Source organism: Falco peregrinus, chromosome W (assembly GCF_023634155.1).
Source record: "Falco peregrinus isolate bFalPer1 chromosome W, bFalPer1.pri, whole genome shotgun sequence".
In the NCBI taxonomy this organism is placed as follows: domain Eukaryota; kingdom Metazoa; phylum Chordata; class Aves; order Falconiformes; family Falconidae; genus Falco; species Falco peregrinus.
This window is the reverse complement of record NC_073743.1, coordinates 28,794,237-28,813,422: the sequence shown is the minus strand read 5'-3', so window position 1 is coordinate 28,813,422 and position 19,186 is coordinate 28,794,237. Positions and strand designations below refer to the sequence as shown.

The window sequence follows — 19,186 nt, the reverse complement described above, 5'->3', positions numbered from 1 at the left end:
TGTGAACCAAGAATAACTTAAGAAATAATTCCTGCTGAACCTGCACACAGTCTAAAAATACAGCTCAGAGACACAAACTGTCTCACTTATTCTAATCCAGATTTGCAAATAACAGAATTCATTGACCATGGAATTTAGCTTCTTTTCAGCTCATTACAGAATTTGATTTTTGATTGGCATGAAATCTCTACTGTGTTCTATGTTGATGACCAATGCTTTGCTTTCTGTTTTACTGCATATGCCACTATTTCTCTACCTTTTCTTCACAACTGAGAATTAAGTTTCAGGCTCTGCTTTCTGTGTTGATAATCTAGATGCAAGCAGCAGTGCACACATAACTATTTTGTTTGTTTTTCTCTCTCCTTTCCTCAGCTATGGATTTGCTATTGCTTGATAGAAAGTTTCAAACATATGCACCATAATACTTGTCAGCTGCCATAACAGTTGGGATATCAAGTAGACATCTCTAGAATGACAAATTCACAAAATCAGAAGATGGTTTTATTAAAACTGTAAAATTATAAAAAAGGGTACTGGAACAGCACAGCTCATGAAAATGAAGAGTGAAAGCTATCAACCCTTCTAAATAAAATTACAGAAACACTAGTAGTTCTCAGATGTCATTGCTATATTGTGATCTGATGTCCAGTTAACCCAAAGCAATTCTCTTCTTCAAAGGAAAGTACCTGAAACACTGCAAATATTTGACTAAACTGCTTATGTCAAAAATAATAACAATATTTGTATTTTGTGTAAAATTAATGCAATATCTCAAAAATTTATCTCACAATCATTTATATATGATACCTTCTTAACTTCTAAAGCACATTCCATCAATGCTTTTACACTTCCAACTTCACGTAGAGTCTTTTTACTGTTTACATCTGCTCGCCAGGACAAGTTCCTCAAAACGCTTGCAATGACCTGCAAAACATGAAAGAAAAATAACATATCTCAAAATAGCTACTCCTTTAGTAGGTTATCAGCATTACCTCCTGGATTTCTGGAACACTATAGAATTCATTAACAGTGGCAATGTTCAGCTGTTGAACTACCTTTTTTGCTGAAATTCACTTTTTGTTCTATTGCTCGCTAGACTGTCCTAAGATTTCAGTATGAAGTTTGATCAAAAGTACTGGCTTTTGTGTATAAAATAAAGATTTCAAAGCAGGTTCCCTGCTTTCCACACTGGCTGAATAATTGGACCAAAACCAGATTTGTGCTCTACTCTGATGTCTGCTGTATATACTTATTATGCAGTCTCAGGAGAGAGTTATATAATCTTTTCCCTCAGCATTTCAACTTGTTAAACAGGACAATCATACTAACCTGTCCCTCAGAGGTATAGTATGATTACCTTTATTAATGTTTATCAAGCTTTTTGAATACTGTGTCTTTTATAATCAGAATAGTTATCTGTCAAAGATGGGTAGCCATTCAGCCTAGGTTCTTGTCCTTGGCAGCAGCTAGACTGAGATGCTTCAAAGCAAAGTGCAACTGTCAAGACAGTGGACAGTCATTAAATATTTAACTCCATCCATTTATGGGCAGCTGTAAGCATGTATATCCCTCATAAAAATATATTTGATAGAATACTGTTATCTATGGATGTTTTCATTGTCACAAAAGTGTATAACCTTGTTAGGTTATGTGATAAAAGCTCATCTCCACACCCACAAAGGAGCTCAGAGAGGCAATGGCAGGTGGGGGACCCAAATAATACCCTGCTCCAGCTCCTCCCAGGCCCATCACAAGAGCCAGCAGCCCATCATAGGCTCATCTGCAGAAGCCCAGAGGAGCACAGGGATGCACAAATGGCAGAGGGGAACCCAAATTAAGGACTCAGAGGAAGGAACTCCCTGTCCAAGACACTCCCAAAGCTGTCCCAGGAGAGCTATCAGCCCCATTATTCAGGTGTGAAACCTATCAAGGTGAGTGCTCTTGGAAGCACCTTTCAGATTGAGAGGAGTTACTGCCCTGGGGTAAAGGACACATTAAGGGATGCAAGGGAAGAGCATTTCAGGATTGCACAGGACTTATTATGGGATGTTTAGAGGAGGAACCAAAGGAGGGGAAAAGGAGACATCTAGGTGATTTTGGAAGAAACAAGTGTAGGAAAATAGAGAAACGATGGGATAAGAGGGGCTGGTTGCATATAAATAGTTTACTGGTTGGTATGCTTGTCTGGCTACATCCTGCACTTGATCTATCTTACGCATCTTCTTCCTGCGTCTGTCCAATCTTCTTATTAAATTCCTTTCTAACTCTAACTTTCTAACTCTCTGGGTGAGGGTCATAAGGGCCCACGTGTCTGTGGTGACAGTAACAGGAGCGAGTGCAGGTGTGCAAGTGAGCATGTGAGCACTAGCAAATATCAATCTGTACTAGCTGGTGAATAGGTGAAGTGGCCTGGGAGCAAAGGGATGAGTGAATCTCTAAGGGCCAGCTCCGTGTGTGAGAGCACCTGTGTGTCTCTTAAGGGCAAGAGCATGGGGGAGGAAAGCTATCGGGACTTGGAAAGTCCTGGCCAGCTCTGTGTGTGTGTGCGCGCGTGCACGTGCAATGAGAGACAGTCTGTACCAGCAACTGAAGTAGGGCTGTCATCTCAGGGGCTCCTATGTCCAGGTGCCAGCAACTGGGGAGACTGGGATCCAGGAGCTAACTACTGGGCAGACCAAGTGCTGAGCCTAGCTGCTGGAGGGATCCACCTTCTACACATGCATATATATATTCTCACTACTGGATCTCCATCCTGCTCAACCAGAGAGGGGAGCAGGATAAGACTTCTGATGTGCTTGTGGGAGTGCTCTGTGTGTTTGTCTGTGACCTTTGTGTCTAGCCATGTACCTATGTATATACGTGGTATATACGTGTCCTCTGTGTGTGTGTGCCTACTGGGAATACATTTTCAGCCTCACTACTGGTTGGATCTGGGGGCAATGGAGCTGCAACAGCCTTGCCTCTGTTTGGATTCTGGATTTGGCCCTCCCTAACAAAGTTTTTTAAAATATTACTGAACTATTGGTCTTGACATTTAATGGTTAACGTAAATTTGTTGTTTTTCATTTCAATGATAAAAATTAGTAAACTGACAAAATTTACCTGTGTTACATCATTGCTTATGTTGTTTTACCTCTCTCATGTCCTCATTTGCTTATGACCAAAACAGTCTGCCTTTCAATATTTAGAATAATCTTTCAATATTTATAATATTCTTTCATTATTTATAATATTTTTCAATATAAACATATTTCAATGTTTAAAAATCACTTTTTTTACTTATCTCAAATCTTTTCTGCATTTTTTGATAATTAGCTGATCAGAAAAATATTTCCATTGATTGCAAATTGTTCTTTGCTTTTAAAACACTTGCTGCATATTGAGCAGATGCTTTTGTTGACTTGTCACTACAGTGATTTCAAGCTCTTGTTTTAAATGAACTGCAACCATTCAGAATAGTAGTAATATGTATGAACAGCTACATTTACTCCTTTCAACATACAGTACTTTCCTTATAAATAATGGAATGCCTGTGCTGCTTATTTTAAAAAGTTTTATACATTTCTGGGCTTCCTTACAGTCCTCTTTAAACTTGATAAATCTAAATAATTATACAATACTGGCACCCTGCAGTTGACTTCCTTTTCAAGAATACTAAATATACTTAATATCTGTCCCAATAACAAATCAGACAGTGTACCCAGCATCCTTTATTGTAATTTTAACTATTTTCTCAACCATAATTACTTAGCTTCTCAACTAGTGGGGAAATTCTTTTTGTCAACAGTATCTTAAGATAGAAAGTCAATTTTAATTAAAATTGTTCTTTTATCTATTTTCTGATGATTCACTCAAACTGTGAGGAAAACAGGATTTTCCTTTCCAAAGCTGTTCTGATTTGTTTACATTATCTATTTAAGTTGATTATAATTTCATATTTAACAATTGTTAACTTCTACATCACTGAAGAACAGTTCTGTGCTCTCAATTCTCAGGATCATCTTAAGCACTTTATAAGATTTAGGAAAAGACTGTTTATTTACAGGATTATTATTTTTTTTTTTACACAGCATGAGACACTGGAAGAGACATGCTGGTTTAATACCAAACACTTTGCTGACACTTGAACAAAGTTTCTCTATGAAGTGCTAGTGCAAAAAGTGGATATTTATGTACTAAGAGAACAACTTCATCAATTGTCATACTGTCCTGGTTTCAGCTGGGATAGAGTTAATTTTCTTCTTAGTAGCTAGTACAGTGCTGTGTTTTGGCTATGATGTGAGAACAATGTTGATAGGACACTGATGTTTTTAGTTGTTGCTGGGTAATGTTTATACTAAGTCAAGGGCTTTTCAGTTCCTTGGGCCCTGCCAGCCAGAGGGCTGGAGGGGCACAGGAAATTGGGAGGGGACACAGCCAGGTCAGCTGACCTGAACTAGCCAAAGAGGTATTCCATACCATATGACGTCATGCTGAGTATATAAACTGGGGGAAGAAGAAGGAAGGGGGGGACATTTGGCATTATGGCATTTGTCTTCCTGGGTAACTGTTACGCGTGATGGAGCCCTGCTTTCCTGGGGATGGCTGAACACCTGCCTGCCCATGGGAAGTAGTGAATTAATTCTTTGCTTTGCTTTGCTTTGCTTGAGTGTGTGGCTTTTGCTTTACCTATTAAATTGTTCTTATCTCAACCCTTGAGTTTTACATCCCTTTCCGATTCTCCTCCCCATCCCTCTGGGTAAGGGGGAGTGAGCAAGCAACTGCGTGGTGCTTGGTTGCTGGCTGGGGTTAAACCACGACACATACAGATTCTTCTTTGAAGTAGACCTTCTACTGTTATTAGACTATTATTTATTTGCTGCTAGTGTAGGGAGGAGCCTCAGATGCCACAATACTGCATTAACCCACTAGTAAAGTAAATCAGCAAATCTCAGATTGCTTATATTTATATTAAAAACTGGACTTCCACTAACAGATCAGGGACATAAAAGTGAGTTTTATAGATGATATATACATACTTTGGTAAGAAAACAGAATGTGACTCAGAATTAAGAGTTTTTATAACCACAAAGTTGTACTTCATAATTTACAGAATAAATACAGGCACAAACTTTGCATCAAAGTTGAAACTGACAAGAGAACATAAGAATGAGTACATAAAAAAGAGAATCAGACTGGGAAGGATGGAACATTTCACTGACAGCCTAATTAAAAAAGAGAAAGTGGTCTATGACCAGATCACTAAAAATTATAGAATCATAGCACCGTAGAATCATAGAATAATTTAGTTTGGAAAAGAACTTTAAAATCATCGAGTCCAACCATTAATTTAACACTACCAAGGCCACCACTAAACTATGTCCTTAAGCGCCATGGTTGCTACATAATCTTTTAAATACCTCCAGGGACGGTGACTCAGTCACTTCCCTGGGCAGCCTGTTCCAATGCTTGACCACCCTTTCAGGGAAGACATTTTTCCTAATATCCAATCTAAACCTCCCCTGGTGCCACTTGAGGCCATTTCCCCTTGTCCTATCACTTGTTACGTAGCAAAAGAGACCTACCCCCACCTGCCTACAACCTCCTTTCAGGTAGTTGTAGAGAACAATAAGGTCCCCCCTGAGCCTCCTCCTCTCCAGGGTAAACAACCCCAGTTCCCTCAGCTGCTTCTCATAAGGCTTGCGCTCCAGCCCCATCACCAGCCTCGTTGCCCTTCTCTGGACACACTCCAGCACCTCTACATCCCTCTTGTAGTGAGGGGCCCAAAACTGAACACAGTATTTGAGGTGTGGCCTCACCAGTGCCGAGTACAGGGGGACAATCACTTCTCTTGTCCTGCTGGTCACACTATTTCAGATACAAGCCAGGATGTTATTGGCCTTCTTGGCCACCTGGACACACTACTGGCTCATATTCAGCTGGTGTCATGAAAGGAGATATGAATTCAAGCATAAAAATAACTCATGGAGAGGCCAAATGAGTGGAAAGGAAGGGGAGCAGAAATACAACATTTTAATACAACTCAGTGAAATTGAAGGGATGCAAGATGATGGAAATGTGCAAGCCAAGAAATATTTCATCTCAAAAAGAAGTACCTGCTGCAAGTCTTCACTTTCAGACTTCAATTGGGCTACAAGAGCTCTCATGCAGTCCTTCATAGAACATAATGTAGCCTGTTAGGAATCAGGAGAAAAAAGAAAATAGAGTATTAAATGACACATTAGGTGGCTTGATTGTACATAATTCTTTGATATTTTAAGCTATTAATCTCTGAAGTTCAAAAAAGCTTAGTAAAATGTTTCCAATAACAGATATTTGATCTACAATTATTAAACTGTTAAGCATAAACATTAGTTTCTTTTCTGGGAAATACATAAGTGGTGAAATTGTGCTAAATTTTATACTCGTGACAAAGAGTCTAGGACCAAATCTGGAACACTAATAGTTTAGAAGCCTTCTTCACTATGTCCCATGTGTGAAACTGGACACTCACCTGTAAGTTGGCAATGTGTTGTTACCTGATGTCTACCAAGTCTCATAATCATACTTTTCCTTTCAAATATACATAATATGAGAAGTAATATTATATATATATAATAAAAATATATACAGCATATATATATAATATAAAATGTAAAACTGGCACAAATACAACAAAAACATTCCTGACTTCTGAAGACCAAATTACATTTTAAGAATACACTAGTAATTGAAAAACTGTAAGGCATACATTAAAAAATGGTTGTGACAAAGTAGAATTAAAAATTCTTCAAAACCAAAAGTATGTTAGAAATGCATTATTCATTAACTGGATAACACATACATTTACATCACTGAATAGTTTGTGGTATAAACCAAATAACTGCAGCCTTGCAGCAATTACTAAGCAGATGATTTTAAGAGGCAGTATTTTGTGAAGCATTTCATTTGTAGGAGGGATTTGTTTCACTTTATTTAAAACTGGGAGCAAAGAGTGAGTAGTATGAAATCTGGTTTTCTTTTTGCAGAATCACAGAATGGTTGAGGTCAGAAGGGACCTCTAGAGGTCATCTGGTCCAACCCTCCTGCTCAAGCAGGGTCACCTAGAGCCAGTTGCCCAGAACTGTGTCCAGATAGCTTTTGAATATCTCCAAGGAGAGAGACTCCACAACCTCTCTGAGCAACCTGTTCCAGTGCTCGGTCACCCTCACAGTGAAAAAGTGTTTCCTGATGTTCAGACGGAACCTCCTGTGTTTCTGTTTGTGCCCATTGCCTCTTGTCCTGTCCCTGGGCACCACTGAAAAGAGCCTGGCTCCATCCTCTTTGCTCTCTCCCTTCAGGTATTTATATACATTGATGAGATCCCCCATGAGCCTTCTCTTCTCCAGGCTAAACAGTCCCAACCCCTGACCCAGTGCAGAACAGAAGTACATTGCTAGTTACTGGCCTGTAACTAGACTTCATGAACTGATCAGCACGCTTTTGGCCTGACTGTTCAGCCAGTTCTCAGTCCACATCACTGTCTGCTCATCCAGCCCATACTTCATTAGCTTCTGTATAATGATCTGTCTTACCAGGTCCCCGTCTCCTTCAGCAGCAGGCCCACATTTTCCTTAGTCTTCCTTTTGTCACCTATGTACTTACAGAAGCCCTTCTTGTTGCCTTTGACATCCCTCACCAGATTCAAATCCAGGTGGGCTTTGGCTTTCCTAACCACATCTCTGCAAGCTCAGACAGTATCTCTGTATTCCTCTCAGGTTAACTGTCTGCTTCCACCTTCTGTAGACTTCCTTTTCATATCTGAGTTTTTTCAGGAGCTCTCTTGCTCATCCATGCAGGCTTCCTGGCATGTTTGTTTCAGTTTCTGCTTGTTGGGATGGAATTTTCATTCACTCTTGAAGTGTCTTCCATTAAAGTAGAAAGATAAAAGTCTTGTCAGAATGAAGTTATTTGAAGATCCATGTCTTTGAAAACTCTGGGGCAAGAAATTATTAAAACTTTGTATCTTTTGAAAGCAAAGTACTTGGTAGAAATTAGGAATCTATTTTCTCCAGTCATTTGAAATAGCACCCATTACGACCCAGACATGCTCCAAACATTTAAGAAAGAGGATCCAGGCTGAAGAAATTTGCAAAAATTTGTCAAATTAATAATATTAGTAAATAAGTGATAACCTTACAAAATTTGACTAAATTAACAGGTTTAGTTCAAAATCATCAGAAAAATCTATTATCCATAACAATTGGTACATTATGGAAAGATCTAGTGTATTGTTTACACAAAAATAAAGCAAATAGATAACATCTTTACTTTCAGTGACAAAATAGAAGTAACAATTTAATATGAAAGCTGATACTATACTTTTATGACATAACATTCAGTTTGTGCTCTGTGTTAGGAACAGGATGGAATGGCAAAGTTTTGGGGGAATTTCTGTGTCAGGCCAAAATGCAATATTCTGTCCCAGAAATGCAATATCCTATCCTGGAGATTTTCATCACCTTTCTGAGAACTACAAGTCAAATACAGCTATGAACTGAAATTATTGTATGTTTGAAATTCTATTTTTACCTTGTTTGCCACATCTCCAAAAGTCAAGTTTGTCAGAGCCATTCCAGCATACCTCCTTAATGTAACACTATAGTGGTCATTTGTAAGTCCATACATTTCACAGTCCACTTGCAACAGTTCTGCAATGGCCTGCAAACATCCTTTAAAAATAAATAAATAATAATAAACAATACTACCTCTACTATTAATTTTCAATCTTAATATCAAGAATACACTATACACACATCAAGGAGTAAATTGCATTCATATGTACAGAATAAATCTCAAATATCTGAAAACCAAAAGGCTCAGAAAAGTAAATAGTATTTTCTTAAATACACTGTTAAATATTGACTCTGGATCTTGAATTGTGTGCTTAGTATAAGATGAAAAGTATGGTAGCATGATGTTGAGATTCTGGGGTAAGATGAGAACAGAAGCATTTATGAAGAGGTAAGAAGCACACCCATCTTTTAATTCCACCCAGTCAAAATCACATTTGACTAATAAACATACACCAATTACAGAAAAGGTTATTCAGTAAATCTGATAATTTTTAATTTAATAATTATTATTACTGAATCTTTTTATCCCAGAAAAAATACATATAATTTCTTAATTGATAATGAAAAGTGGCAAATTAAGGAAACTTGCATGCACAGAATTCACTGAAGATGGACTAAACCATTCAGGCTGTTATACAGGAACCAATATGTTTAACTCATAACAGAAAAATACCTCAGAAAGTAAGTCTCCATTATAAGTCCAATATTTCTAAAATTGCAAATACTTCCAGGATATAAATACCCTTCCAAAAATCACAGCTCATGCCAGATATAAGAGTAACTTGCATAACAACCTGTCCACTAGGAAATAGTCTAGCTATAAGTTCATTTAAATTGCATCAATCAGAGTTTAAACTAGTGGTAAAAAAAAATAATCCACATATTCAGCGAGGTATACAAGAAAGGAATGTCTGCATTTTCAAGAAGCATCTCAAAGGAAGTTAGAGAAACACACTTAGTCTTACCAAGCTCATTCATGGCATGCCTGTGTTCTTCATCAAATGAAAGTTTCATCAAAATACACACTGCAGGACAGATTTGATGATCAGCTGGAGCTCGCACTGATCACAAAATAGGTAACTATTAATATTTCTTATGTGTATAATTTTGTCTAGATCATAAGCTCTCCAAAGAGAATCTAATCTTAAACTAAATAAAGTACAGGTTTTTTTCAGGGTTTTTATCTTACCAGTAGCTCAAGAACAGAGAGTTAATTAAGAACATTACTAATTAATGTGAGTACAGAGGCTTGAATATGTGCACATACAATCAGGATTACATATATGTACAAGAAATATACTTGAAGATGAAAAGACTATGGAAAAGAATTTAGGGAGAATTCTGGATGCATGTATTAAGTAAAAAATATGACTTCAAGTACAAAAAAATAACCTAATTAATTTGGAAAAATAATAATATTAGTGAAACAAATCAGTAAGTTTAAATTTTCTGGCAGCATTAAATAATACAGCACCTATGGTGAAGCTGTTTCTTTGGGTGTTATGACCTTATGAATGGTTAAGCCTTTTGTTTCATAAAAGAACTTTTTAAGTTCATAATTTTGTGAGCCAGACTTCCCCTAAAGCATAAATTGTATTGGTACATCTCATTCAGAGACCCACTTCTACAAAATGATTCTTGCAGTAAAATCCAATATCCAAACCAGAGCCCACTGATTTCAGTAGTACTTCTGATATAGATGCCTAAAGCATATATTTACAAAATGGCAACTTTAATCCTCCCTTACTTCAGAAAAGCAGTTATTAAGTAATCCAGAAGGTTACATCATGTTTTTTTTAAAAAAAAAAACCTGTTATGTGAGAGAACTCCAATCCACTTGTCATTTCTCTGGTATTTTAACACTGAACTATTTCTTATGTATCACATTCGAAATAATAGTTCAGATTATACTGAATAGACTGAGATTACTTAATTTCTGCCCTCTGTCCCTTTCCTAGATGAAATTTTTGTCTTATGAAAATATCTGAATAAAGAGCAATTTGGGATTATTTATTTAGATATATTTCATTATCCATTCAAATGTAAAATACCAGTGAGTAGAAATTTATGTTTAATTTGTAGATTATAAATATAATAACCTAGAATTATATCTGGAAAGCATACCAATGTCTATGATTTAAAGAACAAGTTTATAAATAAGATTTCATGTCTATAACAGATATTATTTCCTGATACTATCTCAACTTGAATATAGACAAATAAATAAATAAATAAAACTTACATACATTCAACAGTAAATCAGATTAAAGCTGATTTTTTTTGTAAATTCACTGCTTTCAAAATATCTTTTAAACATCTTTATACAGTTTACAGAACCTACTTGGGTTCTTGTCCCGGTCCATGCCTTCTTCATGTGCCTCCTGCCATTTCCAACACGTTTCACAGTAAGCACGGATTTGCTCTAAGAGATGAAGCACACGGATTTCCCGTCTGCCTCGCTTATCATCAGGCTGGGAGTGAATGATGTTATGCAGTGCTGCTCTGGCTCTGGCACGGGCCTCTTTACTACAACGGGAATTTCCTAACAACACAGAGTCTTTATCATTTCCATGTAAAAGCTGGATGAGGAGAGGAAGACATCCAGACTGGCGCATAGATATGCAGCTGTCTTGAGAGCTAGACATTGCTAGCAATGTTCCTGACATGTCATCTTTACCATGAGTACCAAGCATCGACAATAATGAATACACCATTTCCACCTGCAGGTCAAATGATTTAAAAAAAACCCCAAAATTATATTTAAAAATACATATCAAAACAAACTTCTCAAAAGCATGCATGAGCAAAAAAAATATTATTTATATAACTGTGCAAGAATTCAATAGAATCATAGAACCATAGAATGGTTTGGGTTGGAAAACACCATCTAGTTCCAATCCCGCTGCCACAGGCAGGTACATCTTTCACTAGATCAGGTTGCTCAAAGCCCTGTCCAACTTGACCTTGAACACTTCCAGGGATGGGGCATCAAAAACTTCTCTGGGCAACCTGTTCCAGTTTCTCACCACTATCATCATAAAAAAAGTCTTCCTTTTATCAAATCTAAACAATAGAATAGAATCATAGAATACTTTAGGTTGGAAAAGAACTTTAAAATCAAGTCCAACCGTTAACCCAGGACTGCCAAGACCACCACTAAACCATGTCCCTAAGCACCACATCTACACGTTTTTTAGACACCTCAAGGGATGGTGATTCCACCACCTCCCTGGGCAGCCTGTTCCAATGCTTGACCACCCTTTCAGTGAAGACATTTTTCCTAATATCCAATCTAAACCTCCCCTGGTGCCACTTGAGGCCATTTCCCCTTGTCCTACCACTTGTTACGTAGTAAAAGAGACCTTCCTCCGCCTGCCTACAACCTCCTTTCAGGTAGTTGTAGTGAGCAATAAGGTCTCCCCTGAGCCTCCTCTTCTCCAGGCTAAACAACCCCAGTTCCCTCAGCCGCTCCTCATAAGACTTGTCCTCCAGACCCATCACCAGCCTCTTTGCCCTTCTCTGGACACGTTCCAGCACCTCTACATCCCTCTTGAAGTGAGGGGCCCAAAACTGAACACAGTATTTGAGGTGTGGCCTCACCAGTGCCGAGTACAGGCACTGTACATCATTTCCCTTGTCCTACTGGCCACACTATTTCAGATACAAGCCAGGATGCTCTTGGACTTCTTGGCCATCTGGTCACACTGCTGGCTCATATTCAGCCAGGTGTCAACCAGCACTCCCAAGTCCTTTTCCGCCTGGCAGCTTTTCCAGCCTGTAGTGTTGCGTGGGGTTGTTGTGACCCCAGTGCAGGACCCAGCACTTCTCCTTGTTAAACCTCATACAATTGGCCTTGGTGCATTGATCCAGCAAGTCCAGATCCCTCTGCAGAGCCTTCCTACACTCAAGCAGATCAACACTCTCCCCCCAACTTGGTATCGTCTGCAAACTTCCTGAGGGTGCACTCAATCCCCTTGTCCAGATCGGTGATAAAGATGTTAAACAGAACTGGCCCAATACTGAGCCCTGGGGAACACCACTTGTGACCAGACGCCAGCTGGATGTAACTCCATTTACTACCACTCTTTGGGCTCGGCCAGCCAGCCAGCTTTTAACCCAGCGTAGAGTACAGCTGTCCAAGCCATGAGCAGCCAGTTTCTCCAGCAGAATGCTATGGAAGACAGCATCAAAGGCTTTACTAAGGTCCAGGTAGACAACATCCACAGCCTTTCCCTCATCCACTAGGCAGGTCATCTTGTGGTGGAAGGAGATCAGGTTTGTCAAGCAGGACCTGCCTTTCATAAACCCATGCTGACTGGGCCTGATCCCCCGGTTGTCCTGCACGTGCCACGTGATGGCACTCAGGATGATCTGCTCCATAACCTTCCCCAGCACTGAGGTCAGGCTGATGGGCCTGTAGTTCCCCAGATCCTCTTTCTGGCCCTTCTTGTAGATGGGCGTCACATTGGCTAACCTCCAGTCTGCTGGTACCTCCCCAGTTAGCCAGAACTGTCGATAAATGATGGAGAACGGCTTGGTGAGCTCCTCTGCCAGCTCCCTCAGTACCCTCAGGTGGATCCCATCCAGCCCCATAGACTTGTGCATGTCTAAGTGGAGCAGCAGGTCAGTAACTGTTTCCTCCTGGACTGTGGAGACTTCATTCTGCTCCTCCTCCTCCCTGTCTTCCAGCTCGGGGGGCTGAGTACCCAGAGGGTAACTGGTCTTGCTATTAAAGACTGAGGCAAAGGAAGCATTAAGTCCCTCAGCCTTTTCCTCATCCTTTGTGGCAATGTTCCCCACTGCATCCAATAAAGGATGAAGAGATGCACTGATTACCAGACCAATGAATTATATGTTTTCTTCAGAGACTATTCTAATGTCTCTGAAGATGATTACAAATACCAAGCTATGAAACATGAATAGCAGTAGGTAGACTAAGTAGTAAGTCTGTTAACATGCATTCTTCTTAATACTAGATTTGCTGAAGGAATAAAAAACTTAATATAATTATATCATCACATGCAAAATCCACTGAAATACTCTTGGAGTCTATTTAATGACAGCCTAGCATCCTAGTTTGTAGATCCTTACTTCCTGGTCTGGGAAAAACTCAAATACAAGATTAAGACAATCTACTTGGATTCTTAAATGAGAGTTAATTCAGTCTTCTTTATGCATGCCTCTTGACAGACACTTTAAGCAGCAGCTTTATTCAACAGTTATTTAGATTTGGAAGATTAATTTTTTCTCAGAGAATAAATCTGTAGAAGCTATCAAAACCTGGCCTCCAGATTTGTGTCACATGTAGTACAGGAAAAACTCTAAAATATATATATTCTTTATAAATATATATATATACTCACTTTACAGACATCTCTTTTTGCATCTGTAAATGCTTAAAAACTACTGCTTTCCCTTCTTCACGTGCATTAATTTCAAGCTTTTCTTACCCCACAGCACACTAAGATGGACCTATTTGTCTTTTTCTTTCTACACTTAGTACCCTTCTCTGCATTCATAGCTCTCCCCTTTTCTGCACCTTTTGGGAATTCTACACTTTATAATGGGAAGTAGAAAACAGACACTCTCGCTAATGTCACCTGCATTTGGTGCACACATACAATGAAGGGCAGAAATTACAACATAACACTGTTTTAAGGCCCAACATAATTTAATACTATGTCAAGGTCCTGATTCCCAGAAGACTGGGATCAGCACCACATTGATAATATCTATATTGCTGCTGATGCCAGCGATAGTATAAACTTCAGTGGTTCAGGAACTCAATTGTGTGTTACAGATTTGTTGTTTTTTTCTCTCTTCATGCTGCTCGTATATCTTGAGTACACTCTATTATATATCAAGCTTCACTTCTATTTTTCAGTAACTTTTTAGAATACACTGCAGATATATAAAAGGTTGCTTTAAAAGATGGAAAGAGTACCTCCTATTTCCATTGAGAAAGAAGAAATTGCAGCTAAGGAAATTTAGGTTGATATTAAAAATTTTAATAGTAAAAATTGAAAAACTGATAGAGATTGATTATCGTTAAAGCTTTTACCAATAGGTTAGACAGCTTTCACGTGCTGTTAAGAATGCTCTTGATAAAATTAATGCATTACTGAGAGATATATTAGATGATCTCCTCAAAGTCCCTTCACATTTCCTATTTTCAATTATTATTCAATTAAAATATTTTAGTCACTATAAGCATTTTCCATTCTCCATTATTCTATGTCGTATTATCTAAATTACTATAGAGACAATGAATAGACATTTATTACCATCAAGAGCTTACATAACTTTTTAAAAAATGTATTTACATTTCTTAGCAACACCATCTGTTTTGAGGACTCAGACTCCAGTAAAGTATTCCAAGAACTGCTTTTAAAAGGGTTAGTTTTCATAATGGACTATGCATCAATATCGCAAGTTTTTTAGGTACTCAATTTCTTGCAATCAAATTTTCCTTATTGATCATTCAACTAATATTGGCACTATTGACAGAAACAATGAGGTTATTGTATTAGTAAAAATGTAGCATTAGCAACCTGTGGTTTGTAATCTTTGGTTACCTTGGTACCCAGATGATTTGTCAGTCTGCGAGGAACAGAATAGTTATTACTAGAGTTCATAACACTGGCTGTGTCATGGTCCATTTGAGCAGCAGAACCCTAAAAATTTAAACAACAACTCAGTATAACACAAATTCTAACTGCAATACCAACTATTGTCTAAAACAGTTTCAGCCTTGGATGATGAAATCATATTTATAATAATGAACTGTCAGCATGTATTTTGGTTAAGTTAGGTCCCCCCCACCCCAACATAACTTAGATGCCACTGTTAAACTGGATTTTATTATCCATTTTTCCCCTAAAATCAATCTCAAACAAGTTATATTTTCAATGGAAGTCTTTTATAATTATTTTCACCAAGAAAAAAAGAGAACTGGACTTGGCAACAAACTGAATTATGATTTTTACAGAGGAAGAAAAATGTAGCCTCTACTTTTAGGTCAGATTACACAGAGAGTAGCAATAAGCCTGTACTACCTTCAGAACACCATCAGATATGCAGGAATTGACAAGGAAAGAGATTGATCTTGACAAGGAGCAACCTACTTGAACTTGTCTTTTACAAAGGCAAATCACAGGTGAATGAATCATTCTATTTTTTAATGGAAAGCTACAAAATAATGCTGACATTTGTTGTAACTTCTCTAGAAACTATGGTAGATAGCATGTTTCTACCTATTGTAACAACACCCAGTTATTAACATCTTTGCCCTTTTAAAATCTATTTTGTGTACTTACACCCCGCTCACCTTTACCCTTTTATCTTTTCACGCTCTTCTTTGGAGTGGTGTTTGTGTGTGTGTGTGTGTGTGTGTATTTAGTTCATTCTTTTTCACTGCTTCCTGTCTGTGAAGCTTCCTTTTCTATGTCCCTCTCTCACAAGAAGATTCCATTCAGTTTGGGGTACTTAAAAATACATTTGAACAGTATACAATTTAAGGCAAAATTGTTCTCTTTGTTTCATTGCTGTACTGGGTGAGCATTATTTTATCTCAAAATTGAACTGAGTGCCTTCTTACATTGAAGTTTGCCCAACATTCCATTGTCCTGAGCCTGCATCACTGTATTAAGTAATTTTTCCCCTGTATTAGCTCTAACAGAAGGAAGACACAATTTCCTAAGAGTTCTTAATCCTTTTATATATACCTAGGTGAATATGTTACCTGCTGTGATCAAAACAGGTGGTAATACAATAAATACTTACCTGGAATCATATGTTTGGCCTCTTAACAAAACAGCCTAAATAAAAAATAAACTCTGGAAGTTGAAAAATTACTTCATATTCTAACTGTTAAGCACTAACTGTAAAGGAATCACAGAAGCAAACTCCTACAAAAATCATAAATATTACTGGAACATATCAGTGACATTTAGAAAGTCATGTACAAAATAATGTATGCTATTTTAAAGACACAGGTCTTTTAATCTACTGACTTTTAATTTCTGGTAGAGATTATAAAAAAAACCAAAAAAATTCTAGTCATACTGGAATATTTAAACAGACTAATTTCATTCTCCATTTGAATCCAGAACATTTCCTCAATATTCCTGAATAAGTATTAGCATAGGATATTAAATAAGTACAGCTACTATGATTTAAATTCACACATTATTTTGTTCCAATATATATTTCCTATGTAAACAAGCACTTCTTTTTGCTGTTATGGATGGGAAAAATTGAAAGACTTAAAGCTTGGGATAAAAACTACATTAGACTTCCTAAATTATTTCACTTTAATAATCTACAGTGCCTTCAATATGGGAAAGAACCCTGAGATTTTTACAGTGACTGATCCATTAATATCATCTTGACCTCAGACTACATTCAGAGGATTACAGGTTTCATATATGTACATGCCAAAATTCTCCACTCACACAAAATTCTACTGTTCAATATGCTCATTTTACCCAAGAAGGAAAAAAAGATGCAAGTTTGGAGCACCACCTATTAAAGTCCAGTGTACTGTAGACAGAAATAACATACTTGCAGGAGCGGTCTGGAAACTAGGACCATGTGTGGCAATCAGTTAGCTGAGGGGAATGTGCTCGAGCTTGTCTAGACAACAATTAACATGATGGGGCATGTTTGCAGAGCACAGGGGAATGTGCTCGAGCTTGTCTAGACAACAATTAACATGATGAGACATGTTTGCAGAGCACAGGGGAGTGGGAAACGGATGGCGCCAAGGAAAGGTAACCCCTTGCTGTTAATTGCTGGTAGTTAACCACCAATCAGGGATTGCCTAGTATGCAATGCTTAGCTTCAAAAACCAATCTGTTTAAAACGCGCAGCTTCTGAAAGTGTATAAAAACTCGTGCTTCTGTACAATAAATTGACATTTGCTTGCATCAAGCTGCGTCCCGTCTCTTCATTCGCCGCAAATTGGTGACCCCGACGTGATGCGTTTAAGGATCTGACGTGAAGGGCTCTCGAATCGCCTATCTGAGCGACATGCAGCGAATCCCACAGAACTTTGAATGATCTGCTGAAAGGAAGCAGGAGCCGGCCTGAAATCCCTCCGGAGTTGAGAGGTGAGCTGTGGGAAATCCGTAATGGGGAATCAGGCTTCGTCCCCAGAAAGAGACGTATATGGACTCATGAAGGGTCAGATCAGAGTCCGTGCCTCAATCTCCTCAAATGGTGACCCCTATGGTGGTGTTCCGAAGCCTTGGAAGAATAAGGATGGAACTGGTCGATAAAAAAGACAGCTCGTGGAAGAGGGCTGCGTTCCGGAGGAGACAGCTTGGCTGAACGATCGTCTTGCTGGCTGGACCAGGCAGACAACCTAAACCCCGAGGACAACACCTGTATGCATCGAGACAGGTGAGCAGCCAAGAAACTTTAGAGACTTTGAAAGAAATGAAAGTGTGTACATACAGCAGCCAATTGTATGATGCTGCCGCGGAGGGGAACTCCGTGTCGGGAATGCATTTAACATCTTGGTGGCAAATTCTGACTACTCTTTGCCAAGCGTGGACTAATTCTACTAACGGTGCTAAACCAGAGGAAGCTGTAAATTCCACCGACAGCGCGACTCTTCTCAAGACACCGTCAGTGATGGCGATTCTGTCCACACCTCCTCTGCCCCCAAAGCTTCTGTCACTGATTGCAGCGACCTTCACAACACAGGAGCAAGCACGGGAACAGGACAACTCGGACAATGATTTCACTGACACTGATAAACCCTTTGATCCAGGTCCTATAGATCTGGAAAAGGAGCTAGACCTTTCCCCACCCCCTCGTCTCTCCTGATGCATTGATTGTATTTTGGGGGAGGGTGAAAGGGGGTCTGAGGGATTGGTGGCAGGAATGCAAGTGGGAAACACTTAAGTGATGGGTTTTGGGAGTCGCTAGGGCATGTTCAGTATTTTGTCAGACAAATCAACCTGCAGAGTGGCAGCCTGTGCAATACGAGGCTGTTAAAGGGTTAAGCAAAGCAGTGCGGGAAGGGAGGATTCATAATACATTTGCTATGTCCCTTCTTGAAGTGATGGCAGAGCCTTACACACTCACACTGCATGATTGGAAGTTATTGCTTTGTATGGTACTAACTGATACAGTATATGATGTGGTTATCTGATTTTTGTGAGCTATGTGTAGTGGCCTTGACTGAAAACCTTAATCGGGGAATTGCTGTTAACTATGAGCAGTTGGCTGGAGCAATTAACTGTGCCGATTCTGTGACTCAGGCAAGGTATCCCAGGGACAACTGTTTGCAAATGAATGAGATGGCTATTAAGGCAGTCAGGATGCGGGAGTCTTGCCACAGTCTTGCAGGGTCCTAGAGAGTCACTAACTTTAATACTAACTTGATTGATTGGCTTCAGAATATTTTGCAACTAGTCGAACATGAGGAAGCTCAAGGGTTGCTTTTAAAACAACTAGCTGTGATAATGCCAATGAAAATTGTAAACGGGCAACTTTCACAATCGCAACCCCAACATGTGTCAAATGATTGTAACGCAGAACTCACAGCAGACTGTAATTCTCAGGCTGAGTTCTGGAATGCAGCA

General features: G+C 38.8%; 1 protein-coding gene across 15 annotated transcripts in view; it reads right to left on the bottom strand.

The window, feature by feature from the left end:
* LOC129783026 (adenomatous polyposis coli protein-like) overlaps positions 1-19,186 on the bottom strand; it is a 127,620-nt gene that overhangs the window by 13,769 nt on the left and 94,665 nt on the right. For 12 of the 15 annotated variants that reach the window (XM_055792664.1, XM_055792663.1, XM_055792666.1 and 9 more), the window contains 6 exons: positions 15,170-15,268; positions 10,936-11,314; positions 9,560-9,655; positions 8,551-8,690; positions 6,096-6,173; positions 808-924 (listed from right to left, as the gene is read on the bottom strand). In XM_055792664.1, coding sequence (XP_055648639.1) covers positions 808-924; positions 6,096-6,173; positions 8,551-8,690; positions 9,560-9,655; positions 10,936-11,314; positions 15,170-15,268 — 909 coding nt within the window. Of the gene's footprint in view, positions 1-807; positions 925-6,095; positions 6,174-7,553; positions 7,867-8,550; positions 8,691-9,559; positions 9,656-10,935; positions 11,315-15,169; positions 15,269-19,186 lie in introns of those variants that run through there. The other 3 variants (XM_055792671.1, XM_055792677.1, XM_055792676.1) reach the window with 3 other exon arrangements.